Here is a 23,473-nt window from a genome sequence, read left to right on the forward strand (position 1 = left end):
CGGCGAGGCTGTGCTGCTCGGGGCAGCTCCCGCGCACGCTGCAAGCAAGGCCGACACGCTCGCCTGCGGCGGCTGTGCAGGGGCGCCCGGCCGTGCGGGGCGGGGGAGGATGTGCCGGCGCCCCTGCAGGCAGGGGCTGCCTGCGGCATCTTCTCTCACGGGGCCACCTGAGCCTGCTCAGGCGCGCTCTTCTCCGCAGGGTAGGCTGCCAAAGGCCTGAAGATGCTTCTTGAGTCGTGGGCCGGAAGAGAGAGGGCAACCTGGCCCAGGGCAGAACCGCCCGCTCAGCCAGGCATGCTCATTCTGCTGGATATGGCACCTCACCAATGTACACACACATCACCACCACCCTGAACTGGAGCCTTCCCGCACCAGTCTTTCGCATAGGTCAGCCATGGGAAGAGAAGGAATGCAAAAGCGGCAAGCGGGTGGAGGCGAGACCAGGAGCTTAAGGACTTGTCAGGGACCCAACCCTTGAATCCAAGAGTATTCCAAGCACCAGAATGTCTGCTATGAACTTCCCTGCCATGCAGTTGTGATCTATTTTAATGGACTCCAAATTTTTTCCAAAGAACATGTATTTCACACACCCACAAAGATGTAAGTTTGGTGTAAAGTACAAATTTCTAGTCCTGGTTTTATTTCTTCGTTTCTAAACGCCTGATAGTCAAAGCTGTTACTGTTAATGGGAGTAGGGGCTTCACGTGGCACTCATCCCGGAGATGGGACAAAGGCATTTGTATGCACGTGAGCAGGATGCTTCTCATACCGGATCCCCCCTCCTGGAGACCCTGCTGAGCAGATGGCCAGAGAGCCCCCACAGGCAGGGCAGACATACTTAAAGCCAAAGAGAAAGCTTCTGCGAGGCTGCAGGACCTGTTCACCCACGCGCCAAACCCAAATAATATTTCTTCTTTTAACTTGTTAAGAAAGAGGGAAACGTGGTATGTACAGCTTAGCAGTTGGTGCGTCCACCAAGAATCCTCCCATCAACGCAGCAGGAGTGGGGCGAGAGGCAAGGACTGAAGAGATGGCTCAGGGAGAGAAGCCCTCTCGGCCATGATCCACCGTCAGCACGAAGCAAGAGGGGAGCGGTGGGGGCAGAGCTGTCACAGCAGGCAGAAGCCCTCCGCTGGCCCTCTCTGGATGGAGAGCTGCTGCAGGGGGCCCCGAGTCCCCACCTGGCCACCGAGGCAGCCCTCACTTGCCCAGCAGCGCCGTGACTTCCTGCAGATGCTCGCGCACCACCTGGCCCAGCACAGCGTAGACGTCCCTGCAGGCCTTGCTGGCCGCCTCCAGGATGGGCTCCAGGTGGTCCTCGTGCAGCCGGGAGGTCATCTCCAGCAGCGCGATCTGGTCCGACTTGGGCAGCAGCGCCAGGGCCAGCTGGGGGCCAGCAGCGGCCTCCTCCACGTAGTTCAGGTCAGCCAGGGGCATGTCCTCGATGAAGCCGGCCGAGCTGGCACACACGTAGTCCCGCATGGGAATGCCGGCGTCGATGACGGCCAGCGTGGCCGCGTTGACAGAGGCGCAGTAGTTCCCACCGTCCGCTTGCAAGATCTGGGGGAGACGGGAGGCCCCTCAGGACGCCGCAGGGAAAGACCGACCGGCAAGCTGCCCGGCGCGGCACCACCCCACGGGCACCCTGGCCAGATCCCAGTCCCCCGGCCAGGCAGGCGCCCCGGGGCCTGACCCCCCGGCCGGACAGAGCTGCTTTCCAGGCGGCTTCCCGAGCCCCGAGCAGCGAGCGACCTGCCGCCCCCCCGCCTCTCGGCGCCGCCCACCTGCACGTAGATGTCGATCTGCGAGCGCGGGTAGAGCTGCGTGAGGATGGCGGCCTCGAAGGTCTGCTTGAGGTGCAGCGTCATCTCGCTGGACTTGCGGTCGCCGTGGGGCCGCCGCTTGCGCTCGCCCGTGCTGAAGGTGGCCATGCTGAACTGGCAGTTGACCAGCGCCTGGTCGTGCAGGGCCTTGCTGCGGGAGCCGCGCATCTGCGGGGGCGGCAGCGCGCGTCAGGCCGGGCCGGGCCGAGCCGGGCCCCGCCGCGCGCCCCCCGCCCCGCCGCCCGCGCCCCGCTCACCTCGTGCGGCCCGTACACGACGGCCAGCGCCTTGGTGTTGCCCTGCTCCAGGTAGGCGGAGCCGTCGGCCTGCGCGAAGACGCCCATCCGCGCGCGGATCTGGCGCAGCTCGCCGGCCCGGCGCCCGTCCACGCGGTAGCCCTGCTCCGACAGCAGCTCCAGCCCCGCCATGCCGCCGTCCCGTCCGTCCCGTCCCGCCCTGCCCCGCGCGCCAAGCCCCGCCCCGCGCCTGCCCCGCCCCGCGCGCCGCACGTGGGAAGCGCGGCCGCGGGCTCGTACACGGGGGCGGCGCGGCGCCCGCTCTGCCCGCGGAAGGGCTAAGGAGCCCCCCGCGCGCTCCCGCCCAGGAAAACCTTTCGCTGGCGCCCGCCCGGCGCACAGGCGGAGCCGCACCGGCGGCCCCGGGCCGGGAGCGGGCGCCTCGCGGAGCCCGCCCTCCTCCGCCCGGATCCAGGCGCGCCTTCAGCGTCCCCGGCCCGAATCTGCCCGCTAAGCGCTTGAGCCGAGGACGCGCTCCGCCTTCGCGGCAAGGCCCCCGCGCTCCCGCGGAGCTCCCGCGCCATGGCGCAGGCGGCCGACGGGGCGGGCGTGCAGGCCGGCCGGAGTGCGCAGCGCCCCCGTCGTCCCCGCCGAACCTGCTCGGTAGGCGGGGAGGGGCGGAGCCGGCCCGCCCGCGGGGGCGGAGCTTGCCACGGCGAGCAGGTCCGGGCCGGAGGCGCTCCGTCGGCGGCCGTTGCCTGACAGCTGCTGCGCCGGGGTCTCCCGCGGCGGCTGCCTGGAAGGAAACCGCGGGCGGCGCGCTTCCGCGCTCTCCTCCGTCTGCCGGGCGCCGCGCCGTCGCGCGTCCGCAGCGCCGTCCCCGGGCCTCGCCGCCCGCCCGCCCTAGCCGGTGACCCCGTCCCGCCTCGCCTCGCCTCGCCTCGCCTCCCCTGCGGAATCCGGGCGGCCGGACCCCCGCGCCTCCCTCCGCCCGGCCATGGCTGCGCCCCCGCCCGGCAAGTTCCAGTTCTCCATAGACCGCGGCGGCACCTTCACCGACGTCTTCGCCCGCTGCCCCGGGGGGAGGGTGCGGGTGCTGAAGCTGCTCTCGGAGGACCCGGCCAGCTACCGCGATGCTCCCACCGAGGGCATTCGCCGCATCCTGGAGGAGGTGAGGGGCCTGCCGGACCGGGGCGAGCGCCGCTCGCGGGGGCTCCTGGCCAGCCTTGGGCAGCCGCGGGGCGGGCTGCTCCTCCTTGACCCGCCGCATTCCAAGCAGCCGAGCCGGAACAAAGGCCTTGCACAAGCGGAGGATTAGCCGGCCCAGCAGGCACAAGGAAGCCGAGGTCACCCGAGGCAAGGCCGAAGGGCGCCCCAGGAGGAGGGCCCGTGGCTGCTGGCGCTCCTGGGGAGGCCCCCTCCCTTCCCAGGGCTCAGGGAAGGCCGGAAGGCACCCTTGTCCTCGCTGGCGCTTGTGCTGGCCCCAGGTTGCTGTTGCGTTCCCTGAGGGGCCCACCCGGATCTCCTCACAACAGCCCTGTGAGGGAGGCCAGGCGATGAGGCTGCAACAGGCCCAAGGTCACCCAAGAATCTTTGGCTGAGCCAGGACTCAGACCGGGCTCTCCTGGTCCGGAGCTGCCCGGCCTTGCAGGTGCATTCCGTGGGCTGTGGCCAGGCGCCCTGTCCTGGGGCAGTGTGGGGGGCTGCCAGGGGGCCACTGACGCTTTGCTTGCCCCAGGAATGCGGCGTCCCGTTCCCCAAAGGCCAGCCCCTGGACACGTCGTGCATCGAGTGGATCCGAATGGGCACCACGGTGGCCACCAACGCCCTGCTGGAGCGGAAGGGCGAGCCAGTCGCCCTGCTCATCACGAAGGGCTTCCGGGACCTGCTGCACATTGGCAACCAAGCCCGGCCCCGGATCTTTGACCTGGTCAGTGCAGGGGCTCTGAGCCACATGGCCGGGCACCTGGTGCCGGGCCCTGCAGCCCTGCCACCGTGCCCCGGCTGGTGCCAGGCGGTGCCCTCGTCTCTGGAGCGGGAGCAGAAGGGAAGGGCTTGCTGCCGCTGCAGATCAGCACCCAGCTGGCTGGCACTCTGGAGAGGCATGTGACCCCACTCCCCCTTCATGCAGCCTCCTCCAAGGGGGAGGGATCACGAGCCTAGCCCCTGCCGGGCTTGCCCTTGGCCGAGGCTCCTTGGGCAGTGGGGCAGTGGAGCCAGCCATGCCTGGAGCAAGCCATCTGGGGCTCGCTCAGCTGTCATCACAGGCCGGATTACCCTGAAATGCCCCCGTGGCTCCTCAGGAGCAGGTGCTGGAGCTGGGCTGGTCCCTGGAGGCTCGGGGCAAGAGAAGGCGCGCCGTGCTGGGCCGGCCTCGGAGCGCTCGTGAGGAGGCTGCAGACCCTGCCCGCGCCCTCTGTGGCTGACTCTCGGAGCTGACACGGGGCCTGGGGGCCCCTTGCAAGCCCCATGGCCTGCCGTGTCTGATGCACGGAGAGGCTCTGGGAGTCCAGCCTGCTCCCGCGCCCCCTCACTCTGAGACAGGACGGGGGCTGCTGTGACGCGACCTTTCTGTGCCCTGCCACACCGCCCCACAGGCCGTCGCGGTGCCAGAAGTCCTGTACGAGGCCGTGGTGGAGGTGGAGGAGCGCGTCGTCCTGCATCGCGAGGGATGCAGCCTCTTTGAGCCGTCCCGGCCAATCCCAGGTGGGGACCCCGGGCCAGGCCATGGGGCAGGGTGCTTCTACGGCTGGCCAGGAGTGCCGGGGGCTGGCGCCGGGTCCATGGTGGGCATGGCCCCTGTGAAAGCCACGGGGGAGGCGGTGGCGGAGCGGGCAGCCGGGACTTGCTGGCGGACTTTCCTGGGCCTCTTCCTTCCCAGGTTTGACTGGAGAGCACCTGGTGGTGGAGCGGCCTGTGGACCTGGGCGCCCTGCGGGGGCAGCTGGTGGCGCTGCTGGCACGGGGGATCCGCAGCCTGGCGGTGCTGCTCCTGCACTCGTACACGTGCGTGCCTGCTCCGGCCCTCGGGCTGGGCGTGCGCCGCGCAGGGGGCGGCTGGGGGGGCCGTGCCGGAGCCCACTGAGAGCAGCGCAGTGGCTTCCCTGCAGGAAGAGGAGAGGCCAGGGAAGCGGTGGGAGAGCACAGACCCGTCGCAGCCAGAAACAATGTCTGTCTCCCCATGTAAAATCCCGTGACTGAGCCAGAGATGCTCACCTGGAAACACGTTCCTCTCCCGCTTGGGACAGCCCCTGAGTCTGCAGCACGTTCTTGTGAAGCCGCTTTGGCACCCCAGGGCAAGGCTCCAGGCACCCCCTGCCAGGTTACAGGCGATTAATGAGTTCACATGAGAGCAGAGAACGCAAGCCTGGCCCAGCTTCCTTAACCAGGCGCCCTCCGGACTTGTGGGCCTGCCATGCCCGGCATCCAGACTGGCATCTGGGCAGCAGAAAGTTGGAGATACCTAGATTAGGTTCTTGCCTTCCGCCTTAATGACTGGCAAACTTGCGTCTTGGGGCGCTACCCGTTTGCTCAGAAGGAACTCCGGTTAAGTGCAGGGCTGTAGCCCAAGGCGCTTCTCCTGTATTCAGCACCACCAGGTGAGCCTTGGGGTCCGTTTGGACACCTTGCGGATCCCGGTGGGAAAGCAGCGAGGCTTCCTCAGGCAGAGCGTTGGTTGGCTGCCTCATCCAGCCCAGCTGGCACTCAGGAAGCCCCCCAAGGCCCCTCGAGCCTGGCCTCGCGCCCAAGAACGCCAGAGTCGGGCGGCGGGCCCAGTGTGGCCCCCGGGCCCGAGGGGGGGCTTGCACAGTCTTTCCAAGGAAGGGCCCGGGGATGGCTCTCCCACGTGTGGGGAGAGGAGGTGTCCAGATTCTGGAAGGCAAGAAGGTCCGGCGGAGTTCAGAGGACTTGTGGCAGTGGAGGCGGACTCCCTCGCATCACGAAGGCAGATCTGGCCTCTCACCGTGGCCTTTGGTCCCTCCTCCGTCTCCAGACTAGCTCTCCGGAGGTTTCTGTGCCTTCTCTTTGCCCGTAACTGATATATGGGCTGAAAATGAATGCAGATCCCGAACTTGGGCTCTCTGGTGCTGAGCTATTACTACCGCTCCTAGTACCAATCATCGTTGCCTTATGTCATAGCATTGTATGCCTCTTGGTGCATTTGAAAACATCACTCTGCAGCGCTGGGAGTTTTGGCTTGGCCCATCCCCTGGGCCTCCTTTTCAGGCCCGGCCTCCACCCCAGCCGCACCTTCCCTCCCCAGCTTGGTGGCCCTCCCAGGATGCTGGTGGGGGCTTCAGTTCCACCCCAAAAGGCTGGACCAGGGGACGGGCAGTGCCTGGCTGAGGGCCAGCGCCTGCTTCTCACTGGGGCAAACCCAATATAGGCCGTAAAGCCATCTGCCCGCAGGGAGTGCCGCGCAAATGCCGGCCCTCTGAAGAGGCCGCCATTCCGAGCTCTTTGGACGTAGCCCGGACTCCGCTCAGCTTCCGAGCCGGCACCTGCCCTGGGCGCCACCGCGAGCGGCGGCCCCTTCCTCCGTGGCCACGTGTGCAGGCCGCTGAGCGCTTCTGTCCCGCGCAGGTGGCCAGAGCACGAGCGGCAGGTGGGGGCCCTGGCCCTGGAGCTGGGCTTCCGGCAGGTCTCGCTCTCCTCCGAGGTGATGCCCATGGTGCGGGCCGTCCCGCGGGGCTACACGGCCTGTGCAGACGCCTACCTCACGCCGCACATCCGCCGCTACCTGGACAGCTTCCGGGCGGGCTTCGCGTCCCAGCTGCAGGTGAGCGCGCGAGGCCTCCAGGCGAGCCTCGCTGGTCCTCCTGGTCCAGCATGCTGCCCCCGCATGGGAAGCCTCCGGAGGGATGCGGGTCCGAGAGGCCCCACCTGCGTGCCCCAGCGGCCGGCCCCGGGCGGCGTGCCACCTCAGAGGCTGGCGGCAGCGCAAAGCGGCTGGGGCGGCGCCGCCAAGGACCAGCTCCGTCCCTGCGGCTATCCAGCGAGGACGCCGCAGCCGTGCAGGGCCGCGGGGGGGGGGGGGGGCTTGCCCGGGTGGCCACACGGGGGGCTCAGCCCAGGGCGCCCTTGCGCCTGCCCCCTCTCTGACAGCAGGAGCGCGAGGCCACATTCGCAGCTCTGCTGCAAGGGCAAAGAGGGCCAAGGAGCTGGGCAAGCCGAACGCGCCCTGGGTTGGGCACCTGGCTGGCGGCAGCAGGGGGGTCCGGAGCACACGGGGGGGGGGGGTGCGCAGCAAGAAGGGGGGCCCTGGGCGCCTGCCCGGGTCGTGGCTGATGGGCCGCCCGCCTCCCTCTGGACGGCGCCCGTGCCCCGGTGCGGCTCGCAGGGCTGGTGGGGGGCATGGCCAGCTCCCTCCAGCCCGTCCGGCGGCCTCTCCCACAGGGCGTGCCGGTCCTCTTCATGCGCTCCGACGGCGGCCTCACCCCCATGGAGGCCTTCAGCGGCTCCCGCGCTATCCTGTCCGGCCCAGCGGGGGGCGTCGTGGGCTACGCGGTCACCACGCACCGCGCGATGGGCAGGCGGCCCGTCATCGGCTTCGACATGGGAGGTGAGCGGGGCGCGGGGGCGCGGGCGCGGGGCGGGCGCGGGGCTGCCGGGCTCACGGCGCGCCTCCTCCAGGCACCTCCACGGACGTGAGCCGCTACGCCGGGGAGTACGAGCACGTGTTCGAGGCCGCCACCGCCGGCATCAGCATCCAGGCGCCGCAGCTGGACATCAACACGGTGGCCGCGGGCGGCGGCTCGCGGCTGTTCTTCAGGTGGGCGGCCGTCCTCCCCGCGCTGCCCCGGAGCCGCCCCCCCTGCGAGGGGGCGCCCGCCGCGGATGCTGCCGGGCCGGGCCGACCCTGAAGCCTCGGCGGGGGCGCATCCCCAGCCCCACTCGGAACTCGCGCGGCCCTGTGCTTCCCGCCCCTCCCAGCCGGGTCGGCACCGGAGCGCGGTGCCCGCGCGATTCCCGCCTGCCTTTCTCCCGCTGCAGGTCCGGCCTCTTCGCGGTCGGCCCCGAGTCGGCGGGCGCGCACCCGGGGCCCGCCTGCTACCGGAAGGGTGAGGACGCGGCGCGGCGGGCGGCGGGGCGGGCGCGGCGGGGTGGCGGCGGGGCTGACCCGCGCTTCTCCCGCGGTCGCAGGGGGCCCGCCCACGGTGACGGACGCCAACCTGTGCCTCGGCCGGCTGCTGCCCGAGCACTTCCCCCGCATCTTCGGGCCCGACGAGGACCTGCCGCTCTCCGCCGAGGCGGCGCGGGAGGCGCTCCGGGAGCTCGCCGCGGCCGTCAGCGCCTTCGGGGGCGCCGCGCAGCCGCGCAGCATCGAGGAGGTGGCCATGGGCTTCATCCGGGTGGCCAATGAGGCCATGTGCAGGCCCATCCGGGCCCTGACGCAGGTGGGGCGGCGGGCGGTCCAGCGGGCGGGCGAGAGAGGCACGGAGGGTGCAGGTGCCCCAGAGCCCCCAGGGGGCGGAGGCGGAGGAGTGGCAGCCCCCTGGGCCTGCAGGCTGCCTTCGGGGGACAACTTTCAGGGGATGGCCGGCGCCCCGCAGGCCACCCCGAGATGTGGCGGGGTGGCCTGGAGGGCGAGGTGGCTGAGCTTTCCGAGCCGGCAGCCCGAAGGTGTCCCCCAGGGGGGAGCTCTGCCCTGCCCTGCCGCCGGCAACCCCTGCCTGGGCTGGGTGCACTTGGTGGTGCCCCTGGGAACACCGGCCAGGGCGGGTGGGCCACGGCGGGCACAGTGGGGTCATGCCGGCTGCCCCCCAGATGCTGCCCTCCCCTGTCTCGGCAGGCCCGGGGCCACGACACGTCGCGCCATGTGCTGGCCTGCTTTGGTGGGGCTGGGGGGCAGCACGCCTGCGCCATCGCCCGGACCTTGGGCATGGGCAAGGTCTTCATCCACAGGTAGGTGCATGGGGGGGCCGGGGGGGGGGCTGGGGCCACCGTGCCCTGAAGGCGGCAGTACCCCGCGGGGGAGCTCTGCAGGCGACGCGCCCCTGCAGGGGGGAGCTGCCATGTTGCACTTGCCCTCCCGGCTGGGCAGTGAGAACAGGCTGGGGAGGGACTTCTTTGGGCACCCCCCCCAGGCTGGGCAGGCAAGGCCGTGGTTCAGAGGCCTGGCCCAGCCCTCCAGCCTTGTGCGGCTGCTGAGGTTCCCCAGCTCCGGGTCCCGACTGGGGCGGCATCCCTGGGCTGCACGCCAGAGGGGAAAGATGAGGGCGACCTGCGGTGGCCAGAAGTCCCATCTCCCTGCCCCTGCAATTGTCGGGGCCAGCAGTGGACACGCCATCTCTCTGGGTCTTGATCTGGGGTAGCAGGACGGCACACCTGTGCCAGGTTGAACAATCCACCTGTGGCTCGGTGTGCTGCGGGCCAGGCTGGCCGGGGGAGGTGTGCGTGTGGGGGGGCAGCCGTGGGACCGGGCAGCATTTGCCTAGCTTGCAAGAGCTCGGCCAGGGTGCGGGGGACGTGGCCTTGCTGCGCGGGAGGCCTTCCCAGCCTGGGTGGCCGCTCCCCGGAGACCTGCTGCCGTGGGCCTCGAAGGCGCTTGCGTCCTGCAAGGGGGCCGCCCCGCAGGCAGTCGCGCCGCCGGTGGGGTGGCTTGGTGTGGGCTTCCCTGCGTGTGCGTGTGCCCTGCCCCACCGCGGCGGAGAGCTCTTCCCAGCAGAACATTTCCGCGCAGGCTGCCTAGTGCCCCCCCGCCGGGTCCTGGGCACTGCCTGTGGGGCGGGAGAGCAGGCGCCCTGGGCGTTCCCCGCGGCGAGGGCAGGAGCGGGGCTGCGCTCCCTCTCTGGAGGCGACTCTGGCCGGGAGCTGCGGCCGCGGCTGGCTGAAAGGCGCAGCCGGAGCCCGCGGGGGCCTGGCCCTCACCTCCCCGCTCCCCACAGGCACAGCGGCATCCTCTCGGCCTACGGGCTGGCGCTGGCGGACGTGGTGCACGAGGCCCAGGAGCCCTGCGCCCTGGCCTACGGGCCCGCCTCCCACGCAGAGCTGGACGGCCGCGTGGCGGCGCTGGAGCGGCAGTGCGTGCGGGCCCTGGAGGCACAGGGCTTCTGCAGGTGGGGCCCAGCTGGGCGGGGGGCACGGGGCAGGGCGCTGGCCACGCAGGCCGGAGCTGTGGCTGGCCTCTCGGGGGAGGGGAGGCCCTCCTTTGGGCCGCGGCCTGGGGTCCTGAGCCCCACGCCCGGCCCCCGCTGCAGGTCCCAGGTGAGCACCGAGGCCTTCCTGCACCTGCGCTACGCCCGGACGGACTGCGCCCTCATGTGCTCCGCCAGGGGCTTCCCCGCCACGCCGGAGAGCTGCCGCAGCGGGGACTTTGCCGCTGCCTTCGCCGCCAGGTGGGCGTCCTCCCCACATCGCGGGACGTGCCCTGCCCCCCGTGCCCCCTCACTGCTGATCCCGCTCCCGCTGCCCGCCCGCCAGGTACCAGCAGGAGTTTGGGTTCACCATCCCCGGCCGGGCCATCCTGGTGGATGACGTGCGGGTGAGAGGCACGGCCAGTCTCGGGCTGGACCAGGAGGTGCCGGGGCCTGCCGCCGAGGGGCCTGCCCCCCTCGAAAAGGTGAGAACCCCCTGCACGGGCGGCCTCCCTCCGCCATCCCTCCCGCCCGGCTTCTCCAGGAGGAAGGCGGCCCTGCAGCGCTCGCCTCAGCCGGGGGGGGGGCGGCAGCCTCCCCCTTTGCAGAGCCCCCTCCTGCCACCCAGCTGGGCGGCAGCTCTCTCCAGCTGAGAGGCCCGTGAGACGTGCCATGGGATGGGGAGCAGGGGCGGGGGGGGGGGGCGCTCCAGGCTCCCCTTTGAAGGCTGGCAGGCTCTGGTGGGGTGAGGTGCTGGACCCCGGGGGCCTGATCTGGCTTCGGGGCATCAGTAAGGAGGTTCTTCATGGCCTGGAAAAGCTGCCTTCGGGAAGGGCCTGTCCCGCTTTGCCAGCTTGGCGGTTCTTCAGATCCTCCACCCTCCCGACGGGTTGATTCGCCCTTCGGTGAACGTTTGCGCTTCGGGAGAATCTGCTGAACGCCCCAGAGCAAATTCCAAGGGGCGCTGCTGCCTCGGGCCGGAGCCCCGGCCTCACACCCAGCAAAGCGCCCCAGCCTTCCGGCCGGGATCAAGGGTCATCTCCGTGCCCTGTGCCCTGGTGCCGTTCCCCATGGCCTCGGCTGGCCAGGGGGGAGGTCCCTGCCTGACGCCCCATGCACCACGGCGGCAGCTCCGGGCCGGGGAGTGTGGATGGGGCACGAGCCGGGGCCATGCGGCCATCAAGGTGGCAAGGGGCACGCGCTGTGCGCACTTGACCTGTGCGGATCGGGGCCTGGGCCTGTGCCTCGGAAGCGAGGAGGCCATGCGCGACGTAAGCCGAAGGACGGCCGTAGAGCTTCCGCTTGCTCAGCTCACGCCGTGCTGTTTTCCAGAGTCCCCGGGAGAGACGGACACAGGGCAAAATACGCAGCCGGGTTTGGCCGCCATATCCAGCCAGTTAATGAGTGTCTGCTTGGTGTTATGATTAGCTTAGTGGGAATCCTGGGGGGGCCCCTCGGGTGTTGCAGAACGAAGGGGCACGGCTGGGCAGCCGGGGGGCCACTGGCCTGCCCAGGGCCTCTGAGCACGTCCCGGGAGTCCTGCGACGAAAGTCTGCCGGGGGGGGGGGCTGCCCTTCGTTCCTGGCCGCCTCCTGAAAGAGGCCTGCGAGGGGACAGAGCGGCCACGCGGGGCCTCGGGTTGGTTCAGGGGTCAGGCGTCCCTGATGGCCAAGAAGCTGGAGAGGGATTTCCGGGGGTGGCTGGGGGGCCGAGTAGAGCACGGCCCCCAGCCCCGCTCTGCTGCTGGTTGCCCGCAGGTGACCCGCTGTTACTTTGAGGACGGCTACCTGGACACCGGCGTCCACCTGCTCAAGGACCTGGCCTGGGGCCACACCATCCCCGGTCCCAGCATCATCCTCGACAAGAACAGGTGAGTAGGCTCCTCGCCGGCCGAGGGAGGTGCGCAGGGGCCGCCCCCGCAGAGGGGCAGAGGGGCGGGGCAGGGCGGGGGCGCTGGCGGAAGGGGCCCAGCCGTTCCCTGTGCCCGCAGCACCATCCTCGTGGAGCCGGGCTGCACGGCATCGGTGACGCGGCTCGGGGACGTTTGCATCGCGGTGGGCTCCGGGCGGGAGCAGCCGGTCGGCCCCCGGATGGACCCCATCCAGCTCTCCATCTTCTCCCATCGCTTCATGAGCATCGCAGGTGAGCGCAGAGCCCGCCCCACGGGGGGGGGGGGGGGAGTGTGCGGCTGTCATGCCCCGCCTCGCCTTGCCCCACCGGCTGCTCTTCCCCCACAGAGCAGATGGGGCGCATCCTGCAGCGCACGGCCATCTCCACCAACATCAAGGAGCGGCTGGACTTCTCCTGCGCCCTGTTCGGCCCAGATGGGGGGCTGGTCTCCAATGCTCCCCACATCCCCGTCCATCTGGGAGCCATGCAAGAGGCGGTGCAGTTCCAGGTAGGGCCGGCCCCATTTCGCCTTTGGTGCAGAGGGGATGGACCCCGGAATCTGCCCACGCCCCCGCGTCAATTCAGGGCCATGGAGCATTGGCCCGGGGCCTCCCCCCTCCCCCATAATCCCTGGGGGCCCGAGGATGCCCCAGCTTAGCTATTGCTGCCGAGACCTGGGCTCTGAGCTGGGCGGGGATGCCAGCATGTGCCCCCCCTGCTGGCCCCGCCCACTGCTGGGGGGGGGCGGGGGCTGTCCTGGGCGTCCTGCAGCCCCCCACCCAGCACTTGGGCCTTCTGCTGTGCCAGATCCGGAGCCTGGGCGCTGACCTCCATCCGGGAGATGTGCTCCTGAGCAACCACCCCTGTGCCGGGGGCAGCCACCTGCCCGACCTGACGGTGATCACTCCTGTGAGTGGCACGGGGGGCTCGGGGCAGCCCGGGCCCCCCGGGGTGCTCGCGTGTGGGCGGGCGGGCGGGACGCGGGGGCGCTCTTCCCGGCGGGGCTGCTGCGCGTGGCGCCTGGGGGCAGCCCCGGCCCGACTTTCCCCGCCCCGTGCGTGCGGTTCAGGGAGGCGGCTCTGGGCGGCGCCGACGTGCGGGGGCACACCGTGCCTGGGGGGCCGCGAGGGGCCCGTCCAGATGCTCGCGCCGTTCTGACCCCGCCGCCCGGCCCTCGCCTGGCGCCTCGCCCCGCTGCTGCAGGTGTTCTGGCCGGGGGCGGCCCGGCCCGTGTTCTTTGTGGCCAGCCGGGGGCACCACGCTGACATCGGGGGGATCACACCGGGCTCCATGCCACCGCACTCCCGCTGCCTCCAGGAGGAGGGGGCCACCTTCATTTCCTTCAAGCTGGTCAAGGGCGGCGTCTTCCAAGAGGAGGGTACGCCCCGTGGCTGCGTGGTGGGGAGGGCAGCTGCCGCCGGAGGCCGGCCCCCGGTGCCTCCGCTGGCGTGCCCGTGCCCGGCTGGGGGGCTGGGCCGGGCCACCCCGGGCTCGTGCTGAAGCCGGGCTGCCACCGCCGTCCCTCCCTCCCTCCCTGGCAGCCGTCACAGAGGCCCTGCTGGCCCCCGGGCGCCTCCCCGGCAGCAGCGGCACGCGGAACCTCCAGGACAACCTCTCCGACCTGCGGGCTCAGGTGGCGGCCAACCAGAAGGGGATCCAGCTGGTGAGCAAGCTGATCGGCCAGTACGGCCTGGAAGTGGTGCAGGCGTACATGGCGCACATCCAGGTGAGGAGTGGGCCCCGGGGGGCCGCTGCCCAGAGCACCCTCCTCGCTCAGGGAGCACGCGCGGCCCCGCCGGCCCCGTGTGGAGCCGGCCCGCGGCTGTGCGAGGGGGACGGGTGTGGAGGCATGTGCGTGCGCGGGAGGCCCGCTGCGGACCCTGCGGGAACCGGGGCAGCCCCGAAGCACCGCTTCCGTTGCGCGGCCCCCTCCTGGAGCCCCCCTGGCGGGGCTCCCCCCAGCCATTCTGAGGGGCTCCCGGTGGGTCGCGGGAGGGCGGAAGCAGAGCCGCCGCTGGACCGTGCGGGAGGCCTCTCCTCGCGAGCCGCATTCCCATGGAGTCCGCCCTGCAAGACGACCGCAGCCTCGCCCAGCCTGCCCAGCACCGGCATATGTAGGCCTGCGGCCTCTGGGCCGGGGGAACAGCCGCCACCGGCTCAGTAGCCGCCGACGGCAAGCTGCTGCCCTGTGGAGCTGCTCCCCTTGGAAAGCCAGCTCAAGTTGGCGGGGCCGTCCCAGCCTCTTGCTCGGGGAGCTTTGCCAGCACCTTTGATATCGCCGGCCGGCCGCCAGGGCAGCGCATTCCTGGCATCCTCAGGCAGGGCCCCCGCCAGCCCCACACGTCCCGTACCAAGTAGAGGAAGCCAGCGGCTGTGCTTTGTGCACGTGTGTGTGTGCGCGCGCGCGAGAAAGCGAGAGAGAGGGTCGGACAGACACCCGGCTGTCCCTGATGCCACCTGCAGACACGCGTCTCTGCTGCCCCCAGGCCAACGCAGAGGTGGCCGTGCGGGAGATGCTGAAGGACTTTGCCACCCGCCGGGGGCAGGCGGGATGCCCCCTGGTGGTGGAGGCGGAGGACTTCATGGATGACGGCTCCCCCATTCGCCTGAAGGTGACTGTCGACCCCCAGGAGGTGAGCGCCCGACAGCCGCGGTGGGCGGAGTGAAGGCGAGACTCAAAGATGGCGGGGAGCTCTCCAGCCTGAGGGAAGGGGCAGCGGGGGGCAGGTGCCGCCCTCTCAGCTGCAGGAGCGCAAGGCAGCCTGCGCTGGAGCCAAAAGATTCCCGTGTGCAGAGAAGGCGGCCCCGGGGTGTGGGGGAAGATGCCGCCTCTGCGTGCAGCTGCGCCGAAAGGGAACCTCCATGCCGGGCACAACCAGGAAGGAAGCGAACGAGGCACCGCTTCTCCGAAAGGGGTGGCGGAGCGGGCCGTGCGCGGCCGTGGCCCCGGGATCCTGGAGTGCCCCTTTACCCGCAGGGCAGCGCCGTGTTCGATTTCGCCGGCTCTGGCCACGAGGTGTACGGGAACGGGAACGCCCCTCGCGCCATCACCCTCTCGGCCCTGATCTACTGCTTGCGTTGCTTGGTGGGCCAGGACATCCCCCTCAACCAGGTGGGCCGGGAAGGGCTTGTGCCGCGGCACGCTCGGGGGACGGGCGGGAATCCGCCCCGAGAGGCGCGGCTCCCAAGCTCACCCCGGGGGCCGGAGGGCCGGAGGGCCGGGCAGTTTGGCTCCCCCGCCAAGGTGGGACGTCTCCGGCTTCTGCCTCGCAGGGCTGCTTGGCCCCGGTGCAGGTCCTCATCCCCAGAGGCTGCCTGCTGGATCCCTCCCCAGACGCGGCCGTGGTGGGGGGCAATGTGCTGACCTCGCAGCGGGTGGTGGACGTCATCCTGCGGGCCTTCCAGGCCTGTGCGGCCTCTCAGGTGAGCCGTGGGGCGGGAGGGGCAGGCACAGGTGGCTGGCAAGAGGAGCGGTGGCCCAAGCAGCTCCCTGGACCAGCATGGCCCTGGCGTGGCGCTTCGTGGCATCGTGGACCAGTAGAGCCGGACGGGGCCAGGAGGCCCTTGGGCCCAGCCCCTGCTGGTGCAGGACACCAGTTTGCACCATCCCACTCGGAAGGCTCCCCAGTTTCTTTCTGAATGCCCCCAGTGCGGGAGAGCCCCCACCTCTCCAGGCAGCTGGTCCCACTGCCATATTGCTCTGACCGTGAGGAAGCTTTTCCCGATGTCCAGCCTGAATCTTAATCCGTTGCAATTGTTGAATTGATTCTTCCGCGTCCTGCACTCTGGCGTCAGCAAGAGGAGATCTTGACCTCCCTCTTTGGGGCAGCCTTTGGGGGACTTACAGAGGGAGCTCATGTCCCCCCTCGGTCTTCTCTTCCCAAGGCAGAACGTGCCCCATTCTCTCCGCCTCTCCTGATAGGGCCGCGTTTCCATGCCTTGCATCATTTTTCTTGCCCTCATCATAACCCTGCTAATTTTTGTCATCTTCAATCTCGGTGCTCAAAACTAGACACGATATTCCAGATGAGGTCGGACTAGTGAGGAGTACAGAGGAACTGCTACTTCTTGTTACTTGGAAGTAAGGCATGGAAACAGAAAACAGAGCGAGTCAGAAGGGGTCTCCTGGGCCATCTAGTCTGACCTCTGGCTCCAGCCGGCTCCGCTCACGACATGCCTGCCATGTGCACGTCCAGCCTCTCGCTGAACACCCGCACTGGTGGGCCTCAGCCACCCCCATGGAAGCCCATTCCATGCCTCCGTTAATGCATCCCAAAATAGTGCTTGCCCTTTGCAGGCAGCTGGCCTTACCGCTTACTGTGCATTTCCCGAAACTTGGACACAGCAGGGTGGGGCTGGGCACCTCTGGCACGCAGGGGGCCGGAGCCCGTGCGGAGCCCCTGCAGAGCTCCCGGGCCGTCATGTCCCGCCTCCCCGCAGGGCTGCATGAACAACGTCACCTTCGGCAATGAGCGCGTCGGCTACTACGAGACGGTGGCTGGCGGGGCCGGGGCCGGGCCCTCGTGGCACGGCCGCAGCGGGGTTCACAGCCACATGACCAACACCCGCATCACGGACCCCGAGATCCTGGAGCAGCGGTGGGTGCCGCCGAGGGGCCTCCTGGGGGAGGCGGCAGTGGGGCGCCGAGGGGGGTGCCAGCTCGGCCGGGGAGATATGGGGGCCACCCGCTCGGCGCTCCTGAGGCGGGGGGAGCCAGGTGCCTGCGAGTTCCGTTGGGGGGCCCTGTCCCCCGGCCCCGGGGCCCGTGCAGGGGGTTTTGTCCTGGTGGGTCCCACCCCGTCACCCGCCTCTGGCACTTCCTCGGGGGTGCCCCACGGAGGGTAACAGCTCCTCCCCGCCTGCCTCCAACAAGGTACCCGGTGGTTCTGCGGCGCTTCCAGCTGGCGCCTGGCACTGGGGGCGCCGGGCGCTTCCGAGGAGGAGATGGGGTCCTCCGGGAGCTGCAGTTCCGGGAGGAGATGGTGCTGTCGGTGCTGAGCGAGCGACGGGCGTTCCGGCCATACGGGCTGCAAGGTGAGGAGGGAGCCGGTCCAGGTCCCGGGCGCCCCCAGCCCCAGGGAGGGCTGGGTTGCCCCTGGCCACCTCAGGTGCGCCTGCCGGGGCCAGGTGGGGGCCAGTGCAGGGTGCGTCCTGCGGTTCCCCGCACCGCGCGCCCCCTGGACCCACCTCAGCCCGCTCCTTCCCTGGCAGGTGGCGAGCCTGGTGCCCCCGGGCTGAACCTGCTCACCCGCTCGGAGGGCCGGACCATCGCCCTCGGAGGGAAGACCTCTGTGCCAGTGGGCCCCGGGGTAAGGACCCGCGTGCGCGCCCTCGCCCTCACCCTTGCCGGGGCCCGCAGAAGCGGAGGAGCGCCTCCCGGGGAGGGCAATGCCTCCCCCCCATGTCCCCTCCCTTCTCTTTCCTGCAGGATGTCTTCTGCTTGCGGACTCCCGGCGGGGGTGGCTTTGGAGCACCCCCTGCGAGTGCCGCCCCGGCCCAAGGGCAGCCGGCGCCCCCCAGGGTCCAGCGCTTCCTGGAGCGAGGAAGCCTCCACGACTACCGCCTGGCGCAGGAGACCAGCTGAGGGGAGCCCCTGGACGCGCTGCTTTGGGGGGGCTCTGGCGGGAATGTGGGGCAGGCATGGCCCGCCGGGGGAGGCTGAGCGGGGCAATCGGGGGAGGGCTGCCTTCCGGGCTGCTTTGCTTGAGAGGCGGGGGCCGGGCCGGGGCCGCCCCCCGCCTCTGGCCGCTCTTCCCTCTTCTGTCCCATGGGGGAGAAGCTGCCGTGGGGCTCGGGGGGGGGGGGGGCTCAGCCCTCTCCTGCTCCGCTGCGCCAGCTCCCCGCTCGGCCTCCCCCTCCACCCCCCACCCTTCTGCCCCCACAGCCAGTCGCTCCGTGCGCTTGCGCCCCCTCGGGGCTCCTGCGACGCTCCTCCGGCTGCTCTCCTCACTCCCCGCGGCTTTACGGTTACTCGGCAGAGCAGCGTCCCGCTTGCGGCAGGGCTGCTGGGGGGGTGCTGTGGGGCCGGCCCGCCGGCAGCAGCCCTCCCGTGCGAGCAGGCCGGTTCCTGTGCCTTTTGAGTGCTGCCGCGTGACACGGGAGGCGCCCCTGCGAGGCCGGGCGGTGCCCGTGCCGGGCCCCCTGCGAGGAGCGCCTTCCCGGCTGCAGGGCGCCAGGCGCACGTGTGCCGTACACGCCACGCCGGCGCCCTGCCCTTCCCGCCCGCCAAGCCTCCGGGCGGCTTCTTCGCCCGAGCACGCCATGCTGAGCGCCCGGGTGCCGGCAAGTCACAGGAGGCCCGCGCGGGCCTCACACCGGGGCGTGGGGGGGCAGCTCTGCCAGGCCCCCCGCTTCCCGCCAGGCCCTGCCCTGCGGCGGGGCCCATCCTGCGCCTCACGAACCAGTGAACCGCGTGGGGCACCAGCTCTGGCACCGACAGCGTTAAATCGATTCGCTGAAAAAGGGCCGATGGGGCCGCCTCACATTCCGGGACACGTGACCAGCCCAGACCCAGTCCAGCCCTCTCACACGTGTTGGCCAAGCAGCCGCCCACAGGGCCCCTCCAGCGGGGGGGGCAAGGCCCCCCCAGCTCCTCCGCCACTGGGATGTGCGGGCAGGCCGCCTCTGTGGGAGCGCGGAGCACACGGATCGCCGCCTCTTGCTCGTCCCGTTGTGCAGCCGTCCGGATTGGGGCCCCTCCGCGCAATCCCACAGGGAGCAGCAAATCCCCCAGTTTGAGTGCGCGCGGTGCGAAGAAGGACGCCCTCTGGCCTCCCGAAACCCCCCTGCAGCCAGGCTGGCTTTGGGTGTTCTGGGGGGGTGCCTCCCGGGTGCCCCCCCGCCGCCTCGGCCCTCCCTTGAGGGGCTCACGAGCCGTCGCTGCTCCGCAGGGTCAGATGCCAGCAGGGAGCAGGCGCTGCGGCGAGCGAAGGGCTGCACGCCGTCTGCAGTGGGGCACCCCACAGCGCCCCTGCCGCGCGAGCGCCCTCCTCTGCCGGCCGCTGGCTGGGCGGGACTGCGTGTGACGGGCGGTAAAGCGAGCGACGGAGAATTGCCTCCGGACGGCCCTGCGGACGTGTATCCCCCGGGAGGCGGAAGCCCCCGAGTTGCCGCGGCTCAGGGGCTGCTGCGCATGCGCGCCCCGCGCCCCACTCCACGCGGCTCGTGCGCGGGCTGGGATGCCCGCCGCCTCCCGCCCCGGCCCGGGGGGAGGACAGCCCCACGCAACCCGGGGCGGTGCGCAGCGCGCCGGGCAGCCCGAGTGGGGCGGCGGCGCCGGGGCTGCACCGGGCGCCCCCCCCCCGGCTCCCTCGCTCGCGCCGCCCGGCGGAGCTTCTGGGCGCCGGGCCGCCGTAGGGCAGGCGAGGCGCTTGCCCGCCCTTCCCGCGGGCGCCCCCGGCCCCGGCCCCACGCCGGGCGGCCTCGGCCAGTCGCGGCTGCCGCCGGGTCCGAGCCCCTCGGAGAGACGCCCCGGGGGGGCGGCGGCTGCGCGGCGGGGCCCCTCCCGGAGCGGCACCTGGCTGCGGAATCGCTCCCCGAGGAGGCGCGCCGGGAGCCCGCTCTTGGTCCCTTCCGACCTTTTTGTTTCCTGACATTTTAATAGTTAAACAATCGTAATTCTTTTAGGACCAAACGCGGCTTGTGTGGCATCTTTGTTCTGCTGCTGCACAACACGAATGCGGCTGTTGTGGGCCTGCTGTTGTTTTCATATTAGGCATATTCAATCTTAGTGTTTCTAATATTGCTATTGGCATTTTAGTTTGTAATTTTTTAAAAAAATTAATTTTGCAATGTAACATTCATAGAAAAGAAAAATTTACCATTCAAATAAAAACATACAACAGTAAACATTCAATTAAAACAAATTGTACAAGACACTGCATCCCACCACTGGGACCTTTGTATACATGTTAAAAACTTTTAAAAGTTCTTTCAAGAAGCTTCCAAAATTCCCAAATTTTAATAACTCCTGTGAAGGTTAGAATCCTTTCCCCTTTTTAAACACATAATCAATAAGAAAGGCCGGGGGCTTGGGGTGGGCCAGGCCCTGTTGGCTCCCCCATGCAGCTCCGCCATGCAAAACTGCACCCGTGCCCCCGGAGAAAGAAGCCAGCCTGCATGAGGGGCCTTCACTCTGCAAGGAAGCTAGGAGTGCTCTCACTGGAAAGGCCCCAGAGCGCCCCCCCCCCTCTTGTCCCAGGCAAGCGACTGAGGTGGGTGTGCTTCCTGCCAGCCCCTCCTTCGCACCCAGGGCCCAGGGGCCGCATCGCGCCCCCACCCCGCAGTCCCCTGTTGTCCCAGCCCCAGTCTTGTAGCAGCCTGGAGCCCCCAGACCCGCTGTGCTCCCACCAGGCTGAGGGCAAGGCATGGCGGGGCCGCCCATCACCTGCATGGCGCCCCCCACAGCGGGCATGAGGCAGCTCTGGCAAGGTCCCCCCCCCCCACATCTTAGCTGGGTGCCTGAGCTGCATTCGGAGCTCAAGGGGCAGCCACAGCCCCAGGCTTGGAGCCTTGGCTGTGCCAACGTGGAACCTGCAGGAATTCCTTCAGCTCCATCCGGGGAGGGCAGGGCTTGCACCCGGAGCCTGCTACGTGCGAGGGGCTGCTTCCCAGCCGTGCCTCCCTCCCGCAGTGTCCCCGGAGCTTCAGTGCTCAGTCTTGCTTGCATTCACTGTGGCCGCTCCCTCGACTGACATCTGCATCGACCTGCCAGCCACAAGCCCAAGATCTTTATCGATGATTTATATGAGGAAGTACAAGGGAAGATCATCAGACCTGCAGATGATACAAAACTGGGCGGAACAGCAAACACCCCGGAAGGCAGAATGAAGATCCAGGGCGATCTTGACAAACGAATCCTGGGCTGAAAGCAACAGAAGCGATTCAGTGAAGACGGGCCACGTCCTCCACCTGGGAAGGAGAAGCCAAAGGCATCGCTACAAGATGGGAAGCCTGTGGTTCAGCAGAACTGAAAAATAACTTCTTGTGGAGGACAGGCTAAACATGAGCCAACAATGCGATGCAGCTGCAAAAGGGGCAAATGCTATTCTGGGATGCATTAACAGAAGCATTACTTGCAAATCATGAGAAGCAGTAGTTCCCCTATACTTCTTCCTAGTCAGACCTCACCTGGAATCCTGTGTCCAGTTCTGGGCACCAAGATTTAAGGAAGATGCAGGAAAACTAGAAAGACTCCGGAGGAGGGCAGGAAAAATTATCCAGGGCTGGTGTTGTGGGTCTGATTCGGCACCTGACCTCTCCCAGCATTAAGGGAGGGCAACAATAATGACCCACGCCTTGCAGACACTGCCCTGTGAGGGGAGACAGAGAGCTGGGCACGTTCAGCCTTGAGAAGACCAAGGGGGACACGAGATCACTAGAAGTACCTGAAAGGCTGTGCCAAAGCAGAAGGCCAAGATCTCCTCTTGCTGATGCCGGAGTGCAGGACACGGAATAAGCAATTCAAGCTGCAACAACCCAGATTCAGGGTAGATACCAGGAAGAGCTTCCTCCCGGTCAGAGCAATGGGGCAGTGGGACCAGCAGCCCGGAGAGGTGGGGGGCTCTCCCACGCTGGAGGCATCCAGAAAGAGGCTTGGCAGCCCCCTGAGTGAGACAGTGCCAACTGGGCAGGAGCAGGGGGTGGGCCCGACGGCCTTCTGACCCCTTCCAGCTCCGCTCTGCTTTCATTCCTGGACGTCTCCATGCGCTCTGGGCCCAGGAGCACACGCTGGGAGCTGGGGCTCGTGGACCTCACACCCATCACCTGGTGCCTGCATGCATGTCCCGCTTGGCGCTTCCATCTCACTGGCAGCGCTGCTTGCTTCCCACGCGCAGGGCCGCCCCCCTTCGGGCCCGATCCGCACGGCAAGTGGGGCTCAGGCCACCTGGAAACGTTCCCCTCCCCATGACCAGGCCATGCAGTGGCTGAGGCCTGTGAGAGTGACCCACGTTATCTGTGGCTGCTCCTTTCCCTCCCGTGGACGCCCCGCTCTCGCTCTCACTCCCCCAGGGAGCACCCCGAGCGTTGCGGTTGCCGTGCGCGCCGTGCCGAGTCGCCCTGGCGGCCCGCACCGCCACGCAGCGCACTTCGAGGCCACCTCGCGCACTGGCTCTCCAGCGCTGAGGCGCTTGCTCTTGGCGCAGGCATCTGTCTTGGCAGCCGCCCCTGAAGTTGGGGGACGGCCGAATGCGGGAGCGCTGGCTCTCTGCACAGAAAACGGGAAAGGCCCGTGGAGGACCCGTGGATGGGGGCTTTTCCTGGCAGCACAGCAGACGGTCGGGTGACTCTCCCGGGACCCTGCAGCAGCTTGGTCTGCAAACTGCAGTTCCCATCTCTAGCGCTGACTCCGAGGCCGGAGCAGCGGGCTCCCCGCCGGCACGTGCTCGGTCCCTCCAGCTGCCTGCTCACCCACCTGGCCTGGGGGGCAACCGTGCAGCTCCCCATCAGCGGTGAACCTGCCTGGAGGCTTTGACCTCGGACTCTGGGGGGGGACGCGGCTGGGCCTGCCCGCCAGTCGCTCCGCGCAGGGAGAAGGCGTCCACTGGCCTCGTGTGGTGTGTGCACAGCGGTGGCTTCAGGCAGGCCAGACTGAGCGGCAAAAGGGCTCGTGACCTCCAAGGTGGTGCGAGCATCGGTGGATCCAGAACGGTCCCCCGAATTGGCTTTGCTGCCACTTCCCCTCTGGGAAGCGTCTGGACCAGCAGTCACCTGAGTGGGATGGTGGCGCGCTGAGTCCTGAACTAGCAGGTGCTGGACCGGGTGGCCCTTGGCCCCTTCTAATGCAAATGTCCTACGATTCTCTGCTCTTCACGTGCAGGTCAAGGCCGGGCATCTGCAGAAGGGCCCTTAAGTGTGGACCGCTGTCCTGACGCAGGTCCCGGCACCCGTTGTTCTGCAAGCAGCTCAAGGGGCGGATGCAGCCCAGCCGTGCTCGCCCGGCCCTCTCTGCGCCCACTGCTCTGCCCCATGGACAAAGCTTGGGACAGGAGGGGAAGCTCCTGACACAGACGGGCGCTGCGGGCAGCCCCTCAGGCTGGGTGGCCAGGGCAGCCCGGCGAGGAGTCCGCCACACCCATCCAGGGGCTGCCCCCCTAAAGCCCCCGGGGGGCGCGGCTGCCTGCGTGGGTGGAGGTGCCTCAAAGCCCCGTCCTTTTGCTCAGAGACCAGGAAACCGCTGAAGGAGCACAAGGGAGAGGGCAAGGGCCGAGAGCCCCGCCGGGAGAGCCATTCCACCTGGCACCCACACGCATGGCAAGGAGCAGCCATGGCCTCCGGGTTCCCAGCTTCCCTTAAAAAGGGGAAATGGAGAACAGGCCGCTTGCCCTTCCAGCATGCAAGATGTGCGGTGAAACGCGCAGCTCCTCTTCCGCCAATTCAGGTCATGAGAAACTGGCTGGGTTGCATCTTGTCCGTTTTTCTCAACCGAGGAAGTCAGCGCAAGAGTC

The 23,473-nt window shown here is 69.0% G+C and overlaps 2 protein-coding genes across 2 annotated transcripts; one reads left to right on the forward strand and one right to left on the reverse strand.

Annotated features, from left to right (window-relative positions):
• Positions 1–528: 528 nt before the first annotated feature.
• Positions 529–2,251, reverse strand: EXOSC4 (exosome component 4). The gene is made up of 3 exons (XM_044453327.1): positions 2,081–2,251; positions 1,785–1,991; positions 529–1,560 (listed from the first exon to the last, which is right to left on the reverse strand). The coding sequence occupies exons 1-3, from the start codon at positions 2,249–2,251 to the stop codon at positions 1,201–1,203; spliced, it is 738 nt and encodes a 245-aa protein (XP_044309262.1). The 3' UTR covers positions 529–1,200.
• A 390-nt stretch (positions 2,252–2,641) lies between these two features.
• Positions 2,642–17,666, forward strand: OPLAH (5-oxoprolinase, ATP-hydrolysing). Its single transcript, XM_044453256.1, has 27 exons — positions 2,642–2,722; positions 2,967–3,230; positions 3,798–3,989; positions 4,657–4,765; positions 4,941–5,064; positions 6,643–6,838; positions 7,456–7,621; positions 7,693–7,831; positions 8,053–8,120; positions 8,203–8,456; positions 8,852–8,964; positions 9,948–10,118; positions 10,260–10,397; positions 10,483–10,621; positions 11,894–12,006; positions 12,127–12,278; positions 12,374–12,534; positions 12,834–12,935; positions 13,230–13,404; positions 13,568–13,752; positions 14,513–14,659; positions 15,004–15,138; positions 15,300–15,449; positions 16,467–16,624; positions 16,900–17,060; positions 17,238–17,335; positions 17,455–17,666. Exons 1-27 carry the CDS (start codon positions 2,642–2,644, stop codon positions 17,608–17,610), a joined length of 4,047 nt encoding a protein of 1,348 aa, XP_044309191.1. The 3' UTR covers positions 17,611–17,666.
• The last annotated feature ends 5,807 nt before the right edge of the window (positions 17,667–23,473 follow it).

The sequence above is a fragment of the Varanus komodoensis genome, unplaced genomic scaffold (assembly GCF_004798865.1).
Source record: "Varanus komodoensis strain SLA01 unplaced genomic scaffold, ASM479886v1 scaffold78, whole genome shotgun sequence".
NCBI lineage: Eukaryota > Metazoa > Chordata > Lepidosauria > Squamata > Varanidae > Varanus > Varanus komodoensis.